General features: G+C 63.3%; 1 protein-coding gene across 3 annotated transcripts in view; it reads right to left on the reverse strand.

The window, feature by feature from the left end:
- Positions 1 to 2,002: 2,002 nt before the first annotated feature.
- Positions 2,003 to 17,386, reverse strand: part of GBA (glucosylceramidase beta) — a 28,692-nt gene continuing 13,308 nt past the window's right edge. Inside the window, exons 1-11 of one of the 3 annotated variants that reach the window (XM_044991306.1) lie at positions 11,754 to 11,868; positions 8,170 to 8,303; positions 7,637 to 7,828; positions 7,386 to 7,532; positions 7,100 to 7,233; positions 5,263 to 5,435; positions 4,212 to 4,449; positions 3,622 to 3,846; positions 3,359 to 3,522; positions 2,743 to 2,868; positions 2,003 to 2,494 (exon numbers count right to left, since the gene is read on the reverse strand). In XM_044991306.1, coding sequence (XP_044847241.1) covers positions 2,392 to 2,494; positions 2,743 to 2,868; positions 3,359 to 3,522; positions 3,622 to 3,846; positions 4,212 to 4,449; positions 5,263 to 5,435; positions 7,100 to 7,233; positions 7,386 to 7,532; positions 7,637 to 7,828; positions 8,170 to 8,236 — 1,569 coding nt within the window. In that variant the 5' untranslated portion in view covers positions 8,237 to 8,303; positions 11,754 to 11,868 and the 3' untranslated portion in view covers positions 2,003 to 2,391. Of the gene's footprint in view, positions 2,495 to 2,742; positions 2,869 to 3,358; positions 3,523 to 3,621; positions 3,847 to 4,211; positions 4,450 to 5,262; positions 5,436 to 7,099; positions 7,234 to 7,385; positions 7,533 to 7,636; positions 7,829 to 8,169; positions 8,304 to 10,493; positions 10,631 to 11,753; positions 11,869 to 17,386 lie in introns of those variants that run through there. The other 2 variants (XM_044991305.1, XM_044991304.1) reach the window with 2 other exon arrangements.

Raw genomic sequence — 17,386 nt, forward strand, 5'->3', positions numbered from 1 at the left:
GGGAGCGGGTGGATTGACCTGGGAATGTCCTTTAGTTTTACTGGGGCTGTCTGCATGGGGGAGGGGAGAGCAGGGGGTGACTTTAGGTGAGGGACCGTACCTGAGCCTGTGACCTGAGCCAGGAGAGGGGGTGGGGCAAGTCAACACCGGGAAGCTGGACAAAGGGAGGGAGCCTGCTGGAGGGGTTTTTGGTTTCTGGCTGGGAAGAGGCAGGAACCCCAAGTCTGGGGTCTAAGATCCTTGCCCCCTGAGGGACCTGACAGAGGGGTCATGGTTGTACCTACAAGCCCTGCTTGGGACTGTGTTCCTGTCGTCTAATAAACCTTCTGTTCTACTGCTCCCCAGTCACTTACTGCAGGAAGCGCTGTCCATGGGGTGCAGTAGATCCCACTGCTGCCACCAGTTGTCACGGAGTGTGGGGGAGTCAGGGCCCTGCACCCCCGGCTTCCTGCGATTCACCGGGACTCTCAGCCAGCCAGTAACACAGCAGGTTTATTAGACGACAGGAACACGGTCCCAAGCAGGGCTCGTAGGTACAACCAGAACCCCTCAATCAAGTCCTTCTGGGGGGTTTAGGGAGCTTAGACCCCAGATTTGGGGTTCCCTGCCTCTTCCCAGCCAGCCCAAAACTGAAACCAAAAACCTCTCCAGCCGACTCACTCCCCTCCCCCCCCCGGCTCCTCCTCCTCTCTCTTTGTCCCATTTCCTGGGCAAAGGTGTCACCTCGCCCCACTCTCCTTCTGGCTCAGGTACTGTCCCTCACCTAAAGTCATCCCCTGCTCTCCCCTCCCCCATGCAGACAATCCCAGTAAAACTAAAGGACATTCCCCGGTCAATCCACCCCGCTCCCTCCTGCGTCACACAAGCAGAGCCCCCCCACTGCGAGTCTGTGCTTGGAGCAGGGCCTGCCTCTCCTTGCACACAACCCCAGCAGGCAGGACAACTGGCAGGGGCCCTGCCCCTCACCCTGAGGGGAGAATGACTCACCCGCCACCCCACCCCCACCGCCCTGGATAACATCACTTGGGAAGTATGTGCTGCATTCTCCCACTTCCCATTAGCCAGGGGAGGGGAGGGCATTGCTACAGCCTCCGGCCCCTGAGCTCCCTGCTACTGGAATTACTGATCCAGCGTGAAACCGCAGCTGACGGGCTCCGGCTCCCGCTCCCTTTGGAAAGGAACCGCACGCTTGTCTGACATCAGCGCTTTGATTACATTCCCGTCTGCCTCACTCCGCATCACCTTCCAGCACAGACGCCAGCTGGTGGGCAGGCTGGCGCTAGGCGGTGTGCCGGGATGGCACCACGGAGCCATCAGGAGTGCGAATTCCCTGGCACCACCCGGTCCCAGCCTGACCCGGGGCCTGCTCTGGACGCTCCCAGCTCCCCGTGGAGACACCGGCCTCCACGTCACGGCTGACAGGCTGGGCCCTGCCCACGGGCACACAGCGCGTCCCTGGCACTGCTGAGCTGGATCCCAGCTGTCCTTTGGCCAGGCCGCGCTGCGCTGCTAACCACGCTGCCACCTGTTCCTCACACGGCAGCTAACCCCCCTGTGCTGGGCCCAGGCAGAGGGGCTTGCGGCTACAGCCCAGCTCATGGGGAGGGGGCCCCGTTTCACACGTCTCTATGGTGGGGCAGGCAGGGGGAGGGGACTGGACAGCAAATGGGCCACAACCCTCCAGACTGACTCCAGGGAAGCAGGAAACACCCCCAAGCTCCCCAGCCTGAGCAGAAGCAGGAGTTCCCTTGGCTTTGCGGCTACCCCCAGCCCAGCCATTGATGGGCCAGTGCTCCAGGCTCTGGGCCTGCTCAGAGGGAACATTCAGCTACTCTTGGGCCACCAGCCCTGATGCTTCCTCCCCTCCACATGCCTCACCCGGGCCCTTCCCCACCTCACCTGGCCCCTCCCCAGCCCCTGACTCTGGCCAACATCCAACCAACCAGGGAGGGGTGGAGGAAAAAACATCAGGCAAAGGTGTAGAAAACCTGTTTCTTGTATTAAAACATCTAGAAAACAGTGGGACCTGGTGTTCTGGGAAGTGGCTTGTCAGGCTGGGGAAGGCGGGAGCCCTGGCCCTGGAGGCAGATACCCAGGTGGGTCGGTGCTCAGCCCTTGCTCAGCCCAGGGTCCTGGGTCTGTCATTTATGAGCAGGTTGGCGCGTCCTAGCACGACGACACTCAGTGTGACACACCCCCCCCCCGAGCTCAGCCTCCCCCCTCCTTTGGATCCTTCAGGTCCCCTGCACTCAGGTGAGGAGGACCCATCCCCAAGTCCCTCCCTGGAGGGATGAGGGGTTTCTGTGTTAAATGGAGAGGTATCAACGCAAGGGGGCGCATCCTTCCCCCCCCACAGCCCCAGCTGCAATCCCGCCTGCCCTGGCCTCTTCCTTAGCGTCTCCACAGGTAGGTCTGGATGGAGTCAGCTGCAGCCACAGCCTCAATGTAGCCAACGCCTGGGTCTGAGATCCCGAATGGCACGTCCGTGGGGTACCTGGGGAGAGCGAGGGGGGTGGTGAGGCACACGGGAGAGAGGGAGGCAGGTCTGACGGAATCGGAGGCAGCTGGAGTTGAGGAGGAGCTGGAGGGCTGGGAAGGGCTTTGGGGCTCTCCCCCAGGAGGTTTCTTTTCTAAAGCACCCACATCCTGGGAACCCACCTGCCGAGCTCCTGCCCCACTCGGAGAAAGGCAGGCCGGGTCTGGACCAGGATGCTACACTCATGAGCTGTGCCAGGCACTCACCTGTTCAGGACCACGAGCACAGCGGCACCGTCCGGGCACAGGAAGGCCGCGTACTCCAGGTTGCACTTGTAGCATTTCTTAGAGATGACCAGCCGCACACGCTGGGAGCCCTCGGGGATGAACTTGCTGCACAGACAAGATGGGGAGCAGTGAGTGCACAGCACAAACAACGTTTGGAAAGATTGTTAAGTGGCCCCCCGAGACCCTCTGCAATTTTCAAGTGGTCCTCAAAAAAAAAAAAAGTTTGAGAACCACTGGTCTAGTGCTCCACTCCAGCCCCAGCTGCATTAAAGACGGAATTTAGATCCAGGAACCGCCCAGGCAGCTGTGCCTTTTCCTAGGCTGCTGGGATCTAGTGCACGGCTGGCTACTCGCTGCAAACCAGCACAAGGACGGGTCCTGGGAGCAGCAGGATCCCATCACAGCATTGCTGCAAGTCAGCTGGGATCAGAAACGCACACTCAGGCCAAAGGGGCACATTCAGCCTGGCGTGTCCAGGCACACGTACACACATGACGAGCTGCACCCACCCCCCCGTTCACGTGCACAGGACATACAGTGCCAGCTGCACCGGGCAGCTCAGCCCTCTCGGAGCCTTCGGCAAGGCCCCGCTCACCTGAAATGCCCCATGTGGTAGAACATGGGCTGCTTGTAGAAGAGATCCTTGCTGCTGTCCACGATGACCGGGCTGTCCACGTAGTTCTTGCTCCAGTTGGGCCCCCCCTCCAGGTCCAGGGCCAGGTTCCAGTCGGTCCAGCCAGTGACGTAGTAGTTCAGGTTCTGTGAGGAGACGAAGAGGCTCAGCTGGAGGCTCATGGGGGCCGAGCTGCTCCCGTCCCCCGAAGGAGGCTGAAGCAGTGTGCGCCGGGGAGGCCTTACCATCAGGATGCTGTGGCTGTACTTGCTCCCTCGGTCCCAGCCGCCCAGAACCACCCTGGGCTCCCAGAAGGAGGCCCCTGTGGAGGCCTCTGTGGAAAGCAGGTAGTAGCTGGGGAAGAGGTGGTGGGTGATGGACAGCGTGAGGTCGATGGGAGCCAGGAAGTCCAGGTACCAGTGGATGCCGATGCCGTTGATGAAGCTGGCAGCCACGGGGTCATTCAGGACCTGAGAGGAGGACGGAGGAGGAGTCACCTGCTGCCAAGGCCATCACCAGGGGCGGGGGGCCAGGCTGGTGCCAACCCCCCCACCCCCCGCAAGCCGCGCTGCCTGCTCGGCAGGGGCGGCTCTAGGAATTTGGCCGCCCCAAGCAGGGCGGCATGCCGCAGGGGGCGCGCTGCCGGTCCCGCGGCTCCGGGGGACCTCTTGCAGACCTGCCTGCGGAAGGTCCGCCGGAGCCGCCTGCCGCCCTGCCGGCAAAATGCTGCCCCAAGCGCGCACTTGGCGCGCTGGGGTCTGGAGCCGGCCCTGCTGCTCGGAACAGCAGGCTCCCCAGCGAGGGAGCCGGGCAGGGCCCAGGCGCGTGGACTCACCACTTCCGCCCAGTAGGGCAGCATCACTCGCTGGTCGTCCAGCATGATGAGCTGGATGCCCTTGTGCGAGCTGTTGGCCAGCGCCGGGCCCAGGTCCTGGGCGATGAAGTCCCGCTGGTGCTCGGGGGAGAAGCCCAGGCACTGGAAGGGGTAGAAGACAATCTCCCCAGCCGTGGGCTCGTTCCCAGCCGTCACCGCCCAGAACGTCAGGTTGTGCTTGGCGTATTCGTCCAGGAACCTGGGGGCCGGGGAGACAAGAAACATTAGCAGCCCCAGCGCCGCCCCGCAGCGCCCCTCCTGGGGTGCAGAGACCAGTCCCTCTGCCCCCCACCCACATAGTCTGTAGAGACCTTGTGACGCAGGAGGGAGCGGGGCAGATTGACCTGGGAATGTCCTTTAGTTTTACTGGGGCTGTCTGCATGGGGGAGGGGAGAGCAGGGGTGACTTTAGGTGAGGGACGGTACCTGAGCCAGGAGGGGGTGGGGTGAGGCGACACCTTTGCCCGGGAAACTGGACAAGGGGAGGGGGGAGAGGAGGGAGAGAGCCGGCTGGAGGGGTTTTGGTTTCAGTTTTGGGCTGGCTGGGAAGACACAGGGAACCCCAAGTCTGAGGTCTAAGCTCCTTACCCCCCTGAGGGACCGGGCTGAGGGGTCCTGGTTTTACCTACAAGCCCTGCTTGGGACTGGGTTCCTGTCGTCTAATAAACCTGCTGTGTTACTGGCTGGCTGAGAGTCCCGATGAATCGCAGGAAGTGAGGGTGCAGGGCCCTGACTCCCCCACACTCCGTGACAGACCTCACCACAATAAGATCGTTTGGGGGCAGTTCTTTGGGCTGGACGATACTGGGGGTCAGACTGATGCTCACAATGGGCCCTTCTGTGACTGTCATTCTGCCGGCTCAGGGAGCTCACATGCGCTCCTCCGATGCCCCATCCCCAACACCCACCCAGCCCCTTCCCTCGCACAGCCCCATGGCCAGCTGTACCGAGAGACCCGCCCCATCCTGCCGGCTCCTCTCCCAGGAGAGCCCCCGCCCCGGGCTGCCCTTTACCTGATGAAGTAGTTGGCCCAGGTCTTGTGATACTTGTCCCCCGGCTTCCCCTTCAGCGTGCCCCTGCCTGTCATGGCTCCGTTGGTCTTCAGCCAGGTGGGGGACGTCCAGGGACTGGCATACAGGGAGAGCGGTGTCCTGGCCACGGCCTGGGCATGCTGGAGAATGGGGATCTGAGGAGCAGGGGGAGGCAGGGGATCATGTGTTGCAGTGGCCCCATAAGCGAATCTCTCCAGACCCCCTGCCCCACGGGAGCCTCCCTCCACCCGCAGCCTCTCCTGTGAAATGAAGCCCCCATGTCAGGCTGCCCTGGGGCGAGGGCTGAGCAGAATTCAGTCATTGTACAGGTGAGAGCAGGGCCCAGGGACACCTCATGGCCCTGACCCAACCAGCCAGCCTGGCCTTGACGGGCCTCAGGGGCCCCAGTGCCCCCAGAAGGGGCTGGGAGACACCTGCCCAGGGGGCTGTGCCAGCATCAGCTGGAGAGACAAGGGCGATGGTGATGGGGCAAGTGTCAAGGGGGGGCTCAGCCCCAGCCCGTGATGGCCACAGGAAACACCTGGCATCAGGCAAGACCCGGGAGCTTGGCCAAGGAGCGAACTGAGACTGGTCCCTGTGATGAAGTGGGACTGTTCCTAATGTTTCCTCTGAATACTGTGGGGGGCCCTCAGTTTCTGGCAGACCCTCTGTCAGTTGGGAGCTGGCTGGGGACGAGGAGTGAGGGCAGACGTGGGGGTCTGGCTCACTGGGCCCCAGAATGGACCCAGCTGAGGGGTCCCGTTCTCTGCACCTACAAGCTCTGTGTTAGACCCTGTTCCTGTCATCTAATAAACCTCTGTGTTACTGGCTGGCTGAGAGTCACGTCTGACTGCGCAGTGGGGGGGCAGGACCCTGTGGCTTCCCCAGGACCCCCCCTGGGCGGACTCGCTGTGGGAAGCGCACGGAGGGGCAGAGGATGCTGAATGCTCCAAGGAGAGACCCGGGAGGTGAAGCCGTGTGAGCTTCTTGCCCTGCAGACAGGCTGCTCCGAGGGAGAGGAGGCTCCCAGAGTCCTGCCTGGCTTGGTGGGGAGCAGTTCCAGAGCATCGCCCGGGGACTCCATGACAGTCCCTCCCTGCTCCATCCTGTGCCGGAGGCCTTGCCCTCGCCTTCCCCAGGGTAGGCTCCCCTTCCCTGCCTCCAGTGCCCCCCCCCCGCCAGTCCCCCTTCCCTGCCTCCAGCGCCCCCCCGCCAGTCCCCCTTCCCCGCCTCCAGCACCGCCCCCCCCAGCCAGTCCCCCTTCCCTGCCTCCAGTGCCCCCCCGCCAGTCCCCCTTCCCCTCTTCCAACACCCCCCCAGCCAGTCCCCCTTCCCCGCCTCCAGCACCGCCCCCCCAGCCAGTCCCCCTGCCCCGCTTCCAGCGCCGGCCCCCCCGCCAGTCCCCCTTCCCCGCCTCCAGCACCGCCCCCCCCGCCAGTCCCCCTTCCCTGCCTATAGTGCCCCCCCCGCCAGTCCCCCTTCCCTGCCTCCAGTGCCCCCCCGCCAGTCCCCCTTCCCTGCCTCCAGTGCCCCCCCCAGCCAGTCCCCCTTCCCCTCTTCCACCACCCCCCCAGCCAGTCCCCCTTCCCCTCTTCCAACGCCCCCCCAGCCAGTCCCCCTTCCCCTCTTCCAGTGCCCCCCCAGCCAGTCCCCCTTCCCCTCTTCCAACGCCCCCCCAGCCGGTCCCCCGTCCCCGCTTCCAGCGCCGCCCCCCCAGCCAATCCTCCTTCCCTGCCTCCAGTGCCCCCCCAGCCAGTCCCCCTTCCCCACCCCAGCTCCTCCCCGCCCAGGGCCCTTGCTCCCCAAGGGAACTGCTCACTTTCAGCTTTGTGTCCTCCTCAGTCAGGCTGAAGTTCCTCAGCTCAAAGTCCCCCTCGGAGTCGTCGTAGGTGTAGAGGCGGACCGAGAAGTCACAGCTGGCCATGGGGATGCGGACCAGGTTGTACTCGATCCCTGTGGGACAGGAAGGAGGTGACCCGGGACCCAGAGCTGAGAGGACAGTAGGAGGAGGGAACCTGGCCCGTGGGCATTGCTGTGTCCTGGGGGTCAGCAGCCCTGCTCGCCCCACCATGCCTGTATCTCCAGGGCTCAGCCCCACGACTCACCTTCCTCTGAGAAGTACGACTTGAGTAGGTTGGTCTGGGCACCCGGGGACAGGGCCATGATGTTCATGGCGGCAGAGTCTGTGAGAGCCCCACCAAAGCCCTTCACTTTCTGGTACCGCTGCGCCGTGTCCAGCTTCAGCAACAGATCTGCGGGGCAGAGAGCAGCCCAGCTCAGAGCCCTGCAGCTGGCAGCCAGGGCCCGGGACAGCGGCCAGCCCTGCCCTTGGCATCCCTTGTGCCCAAGCCGATACCTGGGGCCGTGGAGTCGCTCTGGAACCTCCCCTCGCTGCGCTCCAGACGCCTGCCCGCCTTGCTGCTCTCATACTTGGCGTACGTGCCCAGGGCTGGGACGACAACGGGGTCCAGCGTGTCACAATAGGAGGCGTTGCACTCACACGCCATCAAGCCATGGCCAAAGTTCTTGGCATTGCAGGGACGGCCGCCTAGGGATGGGGAGACAGACAGGGCTGGGGCAGGGCTCCGGGTACAGTTTGGGCTTCCCCACCCATCCTGGGAGAGGATATCCCCTCCCCCCACCAGTCCCATTCCTCCGAGCTCTGGGGATGTCCCTGAGCGAGGTCCCTCCCACACAGTCCCAGGCACCCATCCCAGGTGCAGCAGGGTTCTCAGCACCCCCGTTTGGTCTCTCAACCCCCAAGACTCCTGCACTAGCCGATACCCCACAATGCCACCTCCCCACCCCGAGGAGAAGCGCAGAGGCTGAGCTGCACCCAGGAGGGACCCTCCCCCTGGGGCACACACATGACACATCACAAGCACTTACCTGCCGCCCCGGGCGCTGTCTGGATGAAAAGGAACCAGCCCATGATGCTGACACACCTGGCCCACATGGCGCCTTTCCTGCCCAGCGCCACCCCCACAGCCAGTCCCAGCAAGCACGGCGCCGGGCACCTGGGCCTGAAAGCAGGATGGAGGCTGTGAGTGTCGGGGCCGCTGGGTCACTCGCTCCCCACTCACTGCGCCCTCAGCAGCTCCAGCCTCAGGAGCAGTCAGGCGAGCCCAGCACCACAGGGACTCCTGGAGCAGCACATGGGGCGAAGGGGAGGGCAAGGTGCTCACAAGAGGCTGTGTCATGGAACAGAGCTGGATGCCCCAGCAGAGTCCTCTCCACCTGCGCCCCCCTGGCGTGGCTTGGGCTGAGTCAGCTCTGTGGCCCCAGGATAACCTGTCTGCCCTGCCCAGTTCCCCTTGCAGCCAGGGCCTGGCCCGTTCCTGCTGCTTTCCCTTTTGTGGCACCCAGACTTTCCTCCAGCTCTGCCCCCACAGCAAAGGTTCCTATCTCTGCACTGGGCTGGCACCTTGTCATGGAGTCCCCGGACGACGCTCTGGGACTGCTCCCCACAAAGCCAGGCAGGACTCTGGGGAGCCTCCTCTCCCATGGAGCAGACTGTCTGCAGGGCAAGAAGCTCACACGGCTTCACCTCCTGGGTCTCTCCTTGGAGCATTCAGCATCCCCTGCCCCTCCGTGCGCTTCCCACAGTGAGTCCGCCCAGGGGGGGTCCTGGGGAAGCCACAGGGTCCTGCCCCCCCACTGCGCAGTCAGACGTGACTCTCAGCCAGCCAGTAACACAGAGGTTTATTAGATGACAGGAGCATGGGCTAAAACAGAGCTTGTAGGTACAGAGAACAGGACCCCTCAGCCGGGTCCATTCTGGGGCCCAGTGAGCCAGACCCCCACGTCTGCCCTCACTTCCCGTCCCCAGCCAGCCCCAAACTGACACCCCCTCCAGCCCCTCCTTCTCTGGGCTTTGTCTCTTTCCCAGGCCAGGAGGTCACCTGATCTCTTTGTTCACCTTTAGCCATCCCCTTGCAGGGGGGAAGGGCCCCAGCCATTTGTTGCCAGGATACAGAGCGTCGGCCATTTATGCACACTGGAGACTTAAGAAATGCATAGGGGAAACTGAGGCACCCACACAGTATTCCAAGGAAACATTAAGAACAGTCCCACTTTGTCACACCTCTCCCCCGATCTCAGCTCGCTCCCCTTCTGCCCGTCTCAATGCCAGGGAGCTGCTTCACTTAGGACTCTGGCCAGGATTCCCCCTTGCCCAGCGAGGCCCCCTCCACCTCCTGCACAGCCAGCTCCAGCCTCTCCCTCACCTTCAAAGCACTACCCAGCTCCACTCCTGGCTCCAGCAGCGTCTCTCCACTCCTACACCTGCTCCACCCTGGCTTCTCCGGCTCCACCCAGCCGCTCGCCAGAGCGGCTCCCTTTCCCGCTCACCCACTTCTGAATGTGAACCTTCCCACTCAGCCCCCAGGTCTTCCCATCGCCCCCATCCCCGGCACAGGTCCTCAGGCTGGAACACAAAGTGCCTCCATGGGACGGGCAGTAATAGCGGGCGCTCTGTATTCCCATGGGAGGGCTCAGCAGGCGGGCATGGCTCAACCATTCCGGACACCTTGGGAGACGCTATGCACAAGGGCTCCCAAGTGATGGCTGCACCAGAGCCCTCAGCTCCGGGGAGAGGGGCTATTGGGTGCCTTTAACCTCAGTTTCTGAGTCCTGCTCTGCACAATTGCACCCACAGCTAAAGCATGTCCGGTCTCCAGCTGAGCTGTGCCCGCTGCTGGTGGTACGTTCTCTGGGCGTCAGCAAATGCAGCATTGCCCCAGCTGGCAGTACACAGTGTTGCTGCAGAACTTGCTTGGCATTAGGAACATAACTTACATAAGGGACCGAGCAATGTGTCGGCTCAGCGACCACAACTGCCTTTCTCTGGGACTGGCTGTGCCTAGGGTCAAAGTCACCACCACGTCCCAGAGCTCTGGAGTGGGGCAGGCGGTGCAGCACAGCCATGCACACGCCTCCCCTTCCCACTGCCCCAGTGTGTCATGCATGGGCCTGGGAGCTCGGGGTTCACTAGGTCTAGACACTCCTGGGACTCTGGACAAATCTCTGCCTCCCACAGAGCCCCAGTTTGCCCATGTGTGGAATGGGGCAGCTCCTCCCTGCCTCCCTATAGGCCTGTGTGGGTTAACTAATGAACACGCTCCATATTCCCTGTGGGCAGCTTCCCACTTCCCGGAACAGCCTCAGTCAGCCCCCACGCCCAGCACAGAACTAACCGGACTAGCCCCACTCACCTGGTGAGCCAGCAAAGCAGAGACCCCCTGCTGCCAAGGCCACAGGTCCTGCTCTGCCTCTCTCCCCAGTCCCCAAGAGACTGGGATGCAGCCGCACCTGCCTGGTGGGGCAGCAGCGCCGTGGGAGGAGATGAGCCGACCTGCTCAGCCAGAAGAGTCTGTCACGGGGAGAGGGCGGCTCCCTGGCACTGGCTGAATTCTAAAGGGAATCTGGGGAGGATTTTGCAACTTTTGCTCCAATGTTCCCAGCAGCATTTGCAAATCTCTGGTCACACAACGCAACCCAGGAGCGGGGTAGGTCCCGAGTGCTAGTCTGGGGCAGAGGGAGAGGACCCTCAGGGGAACCCCCTGCCTGCCCCTCCATCTCCCCTGAATTCCTCCTGTGGACTTTCCCTGATGCACAGGAACGGCCCCGGCCCCAGTCCAGAAACCTGGGGACAGTTCAGAGTTTCTCCTCTGTAATGTGTTTGTGCCACTTCTGCTCTCCTCCCTTTTCAGGCTGTCGCCTCAGGGTCCCCCAAGCTCTCCTGGGGGTCTCTGTAAATGCTCAAGTCTCCCCCAGTCTAGACAGCAAACCAAGCGCTGTCTCTGCAGACATCTCCGGTTCTCAGCATTGTCTGAGTCACCCCGAAACCCACCTGGCCTCTGGCCACAAGTCTCACGGCAACAGTTCTGCAACCTAATAATCTTTGGTTTGCACGTCTCCAACCATCTCCCGCACTGGCGTCTCCCGTGAACCCCACCAATCAGCTAGTTCTCGGCTTTCGGCAGAAACCCCACGCACCCCCTTGGTGAATAGCGAGGAGCTGGCCGGCCAGAGGGTAATACGCCTGCCCGGCACTTCTGCGTCACAGTCACCCCAGCACTCGTGCCCGTGGGCTACCTTTCGCGGTCTTTGTAAATAGGAATGGGCAGTTGTAGGTGCCCTGGCCTCCCAGGGAACCCCTGAGAGCAGCTCCCTCCTCAAGAACCTGTCCACTGGCTCGCCTGGAGAGCTCAGAAAAGCCCTGTGCTAGGAGGCAGAGGTCTTACAACCTTGTTAAAACAACTGTTTATAAAAGCCCCCCCCACACACACACACTTTCCAGTGCTGCTGTTCGCAGAGGGTGGGTCTGACTGTCCCCCCCAATCTCCACCTCTCTCCTAAGAGTTAAACAGGCCACAACAAACAGGTCCCGTGTCTTTCGGTTGCTCTAAAGAGCCAAGATCTGGTCAGTGCTGGCCCATTCCCGGCTGTCTCAGCTGCCCTGGCTAGCGTACCTGTCATGGACTGCGGCAGAACCAGCCCTTCCAGGCCAGCACCGAAGGGCAAACTCTGGGACGTGAACCCCTCCAGTCCTGCCTGGAGCCAGCAGTGCTGGTCTTGTCTGGTAGGTTGTTTCCTAGCACAGAGAAAGGGTGAGTCCATCGCAGGTGTGGCAAAGGTTAAAGGGCAAAGCAGGCAGCCAAAGACTCAGCTTCCTGACACCTCTCCTGGCGTGTGAAGCAGATGCCAGCCACGGGCTCCTGTCGAGCTCTGCACCAGGTGGCAGGGGACAGCGCAGCCTGTTTGTGTTATTCAGCAGGACAGGAGACCCCAAGAGCTTCCTGTGCCCTTAGCCTGGCGGTTCCCCCCTCCCAGCTGCCAGCCCCCTTTCCCCAGAGCCACCCCACAGCTTGAGAGCTCCCAGCATGGCGCTCGTAGTTGCATTGCTCCAGCAGAGCAGCTGGGCCACAGTAGGACTTTGTAATTATTGTGGCGGCTCAGTGTCAGAGCGCCCCAAAGGTGCCGGCAGCAGGCCAGGTGCACCGCCGTGTAGATGCTTCAGCACCAAGGCCCTGGTGGCTCCCAGGAATCACTCAGCTGCATTGCTCAGGGAAAGGGGCTTTCCCTGGGGCAGGCCGGAAAGGGGAAGGCTGCAGAAACCCCAGGGCTCAGTTGGTTCAGGTTTGGGCGCTGGGCAGGTCCAGCTGAGCCAGGCCTCTGCAGGCCTGGGGAGCCCTCTCCGGCTCATTATCTATTCAAGGAAACAGGAGCTGGCAGGCTTCCAGGGCAGACTCACTGAGCGTCTCTCCTTGGCGCCCTCATGCACTGGCTTCCTGCCCAGCCACTGCTGCTCGCCTGCAAATCCCACGCAGCCTTGCGCCCGACTGTAACATCCGGCACTCGCAGCCTGTCCCACACGCAGCTCCACAAAGGGCTTCTTGGGGTTCCCCCCTGCACCCGGCTCCTCCGCGGGGCCTGGCTAGCTCGGGGGCCTCTGCACCCAGCGTCTCTGCGGGGCCCGGCTAGCCCAGGGGCCTCTGCACCCAGCTCCTCCACGGGGCCTGGCTAGCCCAGGGGCCTCTGCACCCAGCTCCTCCGCGGAGCCCGGCTAGCCCGGGGGCCCCTGCACCCGGCTCCTCCGCGGGGCCCGGCTAGCCCGGGGGCCTCTGCACCTGGCTCCTCCGCGGGGCCCAGCTAGCCCGGGGGCCCCTGCACCCGGCTCCTCTGCGGGGCCTGGCTAGCCCAGGGGCCTCTGCACCCGGCTCCTCCTCAGGATCATTGTGACTCTTCCCTCTGTGGCTCTTCGGCAGAGCAGGGACAGTGCATTAGTCCCTTGGAGCAGACTGTCTTCAGGGCAAGAAGCTCCCACGGCTTCACCTCCTGGGTCTCTCCTTGGAGCATTCAGCATCCCCTGCCCCTCCGTGCGCTTCCCACAGCGAGTCCGCCCAGGCGGGGTCCTGGGGAAGCCACAGGGTCCTGCCCCCCCACTTCGCAGTCAGACGTGGCTCTCAGCCAGCCAGTAACACAGAGGTTTATTCGATGACAGGAACAGGGTCTAAAACAGAGCTTGTAGGTACAGAGAACAGGACCCCTCAGCCGGGTCCATTCTGGGGCCCAGCGAGCCAGACAACCCTGTCTGCCCTCACTCCTCGTCCCCAGCCAGCTCCCAACTGACACCCCCTCCAGCCCCTCCTTCTCTGGGCTTTGTCTCTTTCCCAGGCCAGGAGGTCACCTGATCTCTTTGTTCACCTTTAGCCATCCCCTTGCAGGGGGGAAGGGCCCCGGCCATTTGTTGCCAGGATACAGCGTGTCGGCCATTTATGCACACTGGAGACTTAAGAACTGCACAGGGGAAACTGAGGCACCCACATAGTATTCAGAGGAAACATTAAGAACAGTCCCACTTCATCACACACTGGCAGTCTCCATCGGGAGGCTGCTCCAAGTGCATGGGGTGGCATGAGGTTCTGTCTGGGTGTCGCTCAGGCGACAGATGATGGGGGTGGTACTCTGCCAAGCGCCACACACAGAATAAGCGCCACCCGTGAGACACCCTCTCAGACACTGGTGCAAAATATGACCATGCAGCTCACTCCACTCTGTGGGCTTGGCTAGGCTCTGTCTTGGGTGGGTGGGGATGGCTCTCCCATGCCTGCCCACTCTTGGTGCCGCAATAAGCTGGCATGCACTGCAGCTGTTCACACCGTGCTCCTCCCCACGTGCTCCATCTGGTGAGCCGACAAATAGGAGATCGGCTACACGCTGGCACAGGGTACCGGGGTGAGCCCCATCGAGGGGACGGGCAGCGCATGCTCGGCAAAGCTAGTGGTCCCAGTTCTGCAGACCCAGACGCTGCTGTCTTACTGGCACTGGGGCACGTTTTGGAGGCTTTCTTGCAGCCCGTGAGTTCAGTGTCTAGCTTAGCAGAGCCACCGTCCTGCCTGGGGCTGCCATGGCCATTGAGACATTACATCCCAGCAAGGCTCTTAGTCAACTGGCTGGCGCCTCCTTGCTGCCAGCCGCTTCTCTGGCCCCCGGGCTCTTCATGGAGCAGCATCACAGGAGCAGCTGGAGAAAGGAGGCTCTGGCTGAACTGGCGCCATCAGACACCCAGCGAGAGGAGCTGTGGCGGGTTCATCGATCACGGGGGGGCTCCCTACACCCCCCCCCAAACGATCCCAGTCATAAACCCACCCACCCCCCAGCCCTGTGCCCCCTTTGCCCCCAACCGGACAGGGCAGAGTCCAGCCCCATAGTACGATGTGATCCGCATCGAGCGTGCTGGAGCACAGGCTGCTGTCTGGTTCCACGGTCCCCCCCCACCCCCAGGGGCCTCACTGGGTTATTCCATCCCCCCAGCAGCTGGGCGGGGCTGGGAAAGCTGGATTTTCTAATGACCTCCAGCCCCAAGGTCTGCCCAGCCCCCCCCCCAATGAGAGAGGGCCCAGCCCCCTGCCACACTGATGCCCACATGGGGGGCTGGGGGAGAATCTGGATTTGATTTTGCAGCTTAGGGCCCTTTCTTCCTCCCTCTCCTCCCACCAATGCACCTCGCGGCGGCGGGCGTCCCACCCACCCCGCCCCGGCCATCGCCCCACTGTGCCCACCGGGACACTCACCTGCCCCGGGCAGGGAGCCAAGGGTCTGGGCCACGCACTCCCTGGGCCACTGCGCCCCCTGCTGGGTCACTGTTTTATAGCACCACTAGTGCATGTCACCTCTGCGTCAGGTGACCTCTGCCAGCAAACTGCCCTGGCCCAGGGGCTCCCAGCCAGGCAGGGCCCCTTGGGGGTGTCTGTGCACGCAGGGCCCGATGCAGGGCCAGCGGCGAGGGGATGCAGATCCCCAAGGCAGCAAGCCCCAAGCCCTGGTTTGCATTACTGGCTGCTGTGCCGTGCTGGGCCCTGGAGCCCGGGGAGTTCCCTGCATTTCCATTTGAGCCACACACAACCTGACCCAAACGTGAGCCACCCCACCCGCCTGCCCCAGCAGGAGGCTCAGCGCCAGCACCCTCCCCCCCCTGCAGAAGTGGCCCCCTGGAGCCTGCTACTCCTGCCGGCTGGCTCTGACACCAGTCATGGGGGGCTGGCGCAGAACCCACCCCTCAGCCCCGTGAGTGGCTCCAGATGCTCTGAAGAGCTTGTGCGGCCACCCAGCGACACGCTGCACTCAGCCAGTCCTCGTGCAAGGTGCAGCTGGCGTGACTCTGGGAGCGCCCTGCGCTGGCAGCCAAACGCCTGCCTCCCTTGGCCCACGCGCTGCTGCAGACCCCGCTGGGACACGGGCTGCAGGGATGGGCTGCACGTTCAGCTCCATACAAGGGGGGCGGGGGACGACTGCACTCTCAGGTAGATGCACCCAGTGCCCCGTGCTCTGCCCAGACAGGGTTGTGGGAGACCCAGAGACAGGGGCGGCTCCAGGCCCCAGCACGCCAAGCCCGTGCCTGGGGCAGCAAGCCACGGGGGGTGCTCTGCCGGTCGCCGCGAGGGCAGCAGGCAGGCTGCCTTCGGTGGCTTGCCTGCAGAGGGTCCGCTGGTCCCGTGGCTTCGGCGGCCCTCCCGCAGGCGTGCCGCCAAATCCGCGGGACCGGGGACCTCCCGCAGGCAAGCCGCCGAAGGCAGCCTGCCTGCCGTGCTTGGGGCGGCAAAATACCTAGAGCCACCCCTACCCAGAGAGACCTTTGTCCTGCTCCCCCCAGCCCTCTGCCCCTGCCCCCCATTTCTCCCCATGTCCCTGCCCATCTGCCACCCAGGTTGTGTCATTCACCTCATCTGCCTCCTGCCCCACTGAGATCTGCTCCCTTCCCCAGTGCCTCTATGCCCCAGGCTCCTACCCCCCCCCCCGCATTGGCCTGATTCTCTAGCATTCTGCCTCCCCGTGGCCTATCCCCCACCCTCCATCTGGCCCCGTTTTCCTAGCCCCCCCCCCACCTGTCTGCACCTCATGTGCTAGCTCACACCCCACTGCATCCTGACCCCCATCCCCTCTCTCCCATGTCCTGGTCTTCCTCTGGGTCCTTGCCCCCCACCATCCCTACTCTCTTTCCTGGATGTCCCTCCAGCCTCAAGTCAGGGACCATCCCCCTTGCACTCTGAGCATTTGGGGACCTGAAAGCACGAATGTTACAGATGCCTGCAGCGTGGGCATCACGGGCATGAGATGGGGACTGATGGGGCAGCTCCGCAGGAGCGCACAGGTCCCGGGGACGAAGCGCAGAGGCTGAGCTGCCCCCAGGAGGGACCCTCCCCCTGGGTCACACACGACGCATCACAAGCGCTTACCTGCCACCCCGGGCGCTGTCTGGATGAGAAGGAACCAGCCCATGATGGAGCAGCCGCGGGGATCCTTAGGGAGGCCAGCGCACAGGATGCAGCCGACTGGCAGGCTGCAGCCAGGCCAACACGTCCTAGGAAGGCGGGGGGGGGGGGGGGGCGCTGTGAAATCTCCAGGGAGGCTTCGTGTGGAATGTGACCCTCCAGAGAGAAGCCCCTTGTCCCGACCCCACCTCAGCCTTCTGCCAAGCCCCATCTCAGAGATGCATTGTAACCAGCCCCTCAGCTTGTCTCTACCTGCCTGCCTGATGGCTCAGGCGCTCCGGCCGGGCCGGGTCAGCCAGGGAGAAGGCCTCTTGGTCTCCCCTGAAGCTGGACGGGGGCTTGGGGCCCAGCCCATTCCCAGGGCAGCAATTCTGCTTTAGGAAAGTGACTTTAATAATGGCTCCAAAGCGCGGCTCAGTGCACGGCCCTGCTCCACGGTCCAGAGCCAGGCAGGCAGCAGGCCACTGACCGACCCACAGAACATACCAGGGCAGGAAGGTCAAAGCACCCCCACCTCCATCACTGGTGTAGCCCCCTGGCTACTCCAGGCCCCAAGGCCACTGCCCGGCCATGGGCTCTCACCTCTCTGTGCCCATTTCCCCAACTCACCCCCGAGAGGGCTGCTGTGGTGCTCAGAAAACAGCCCACGCACCTTCCGTTCCCCTGCTCCCCTCAGCCCAGCCCCAGGGGCCCTGGCACCCCCCCCGAGTCACACGACCAGCCCTGCTCACCTGGCGATTCAGCCCGAGCCACTGGCTGCCGGCCAGCAAAGCCAGAGTGGCACCTGTGCAGCAGGCTGCTGAGGCGACAGGAACCAACAGGCTTTGCCC

This window comes from Mauremys mutica, chromosome 17 (assembly GCF_020497125.1).
Source record: "Mauremys mutica isolate MM-2020 ecotype Southern chromosome 17, ASM2049712v1, whole genome shotgun sequence".
Lineage (NCBI taxonomy): Eukaryota > Metazoa > Chordata > Testudines > Geoemydidae > Mauremys > Mauremys mutica.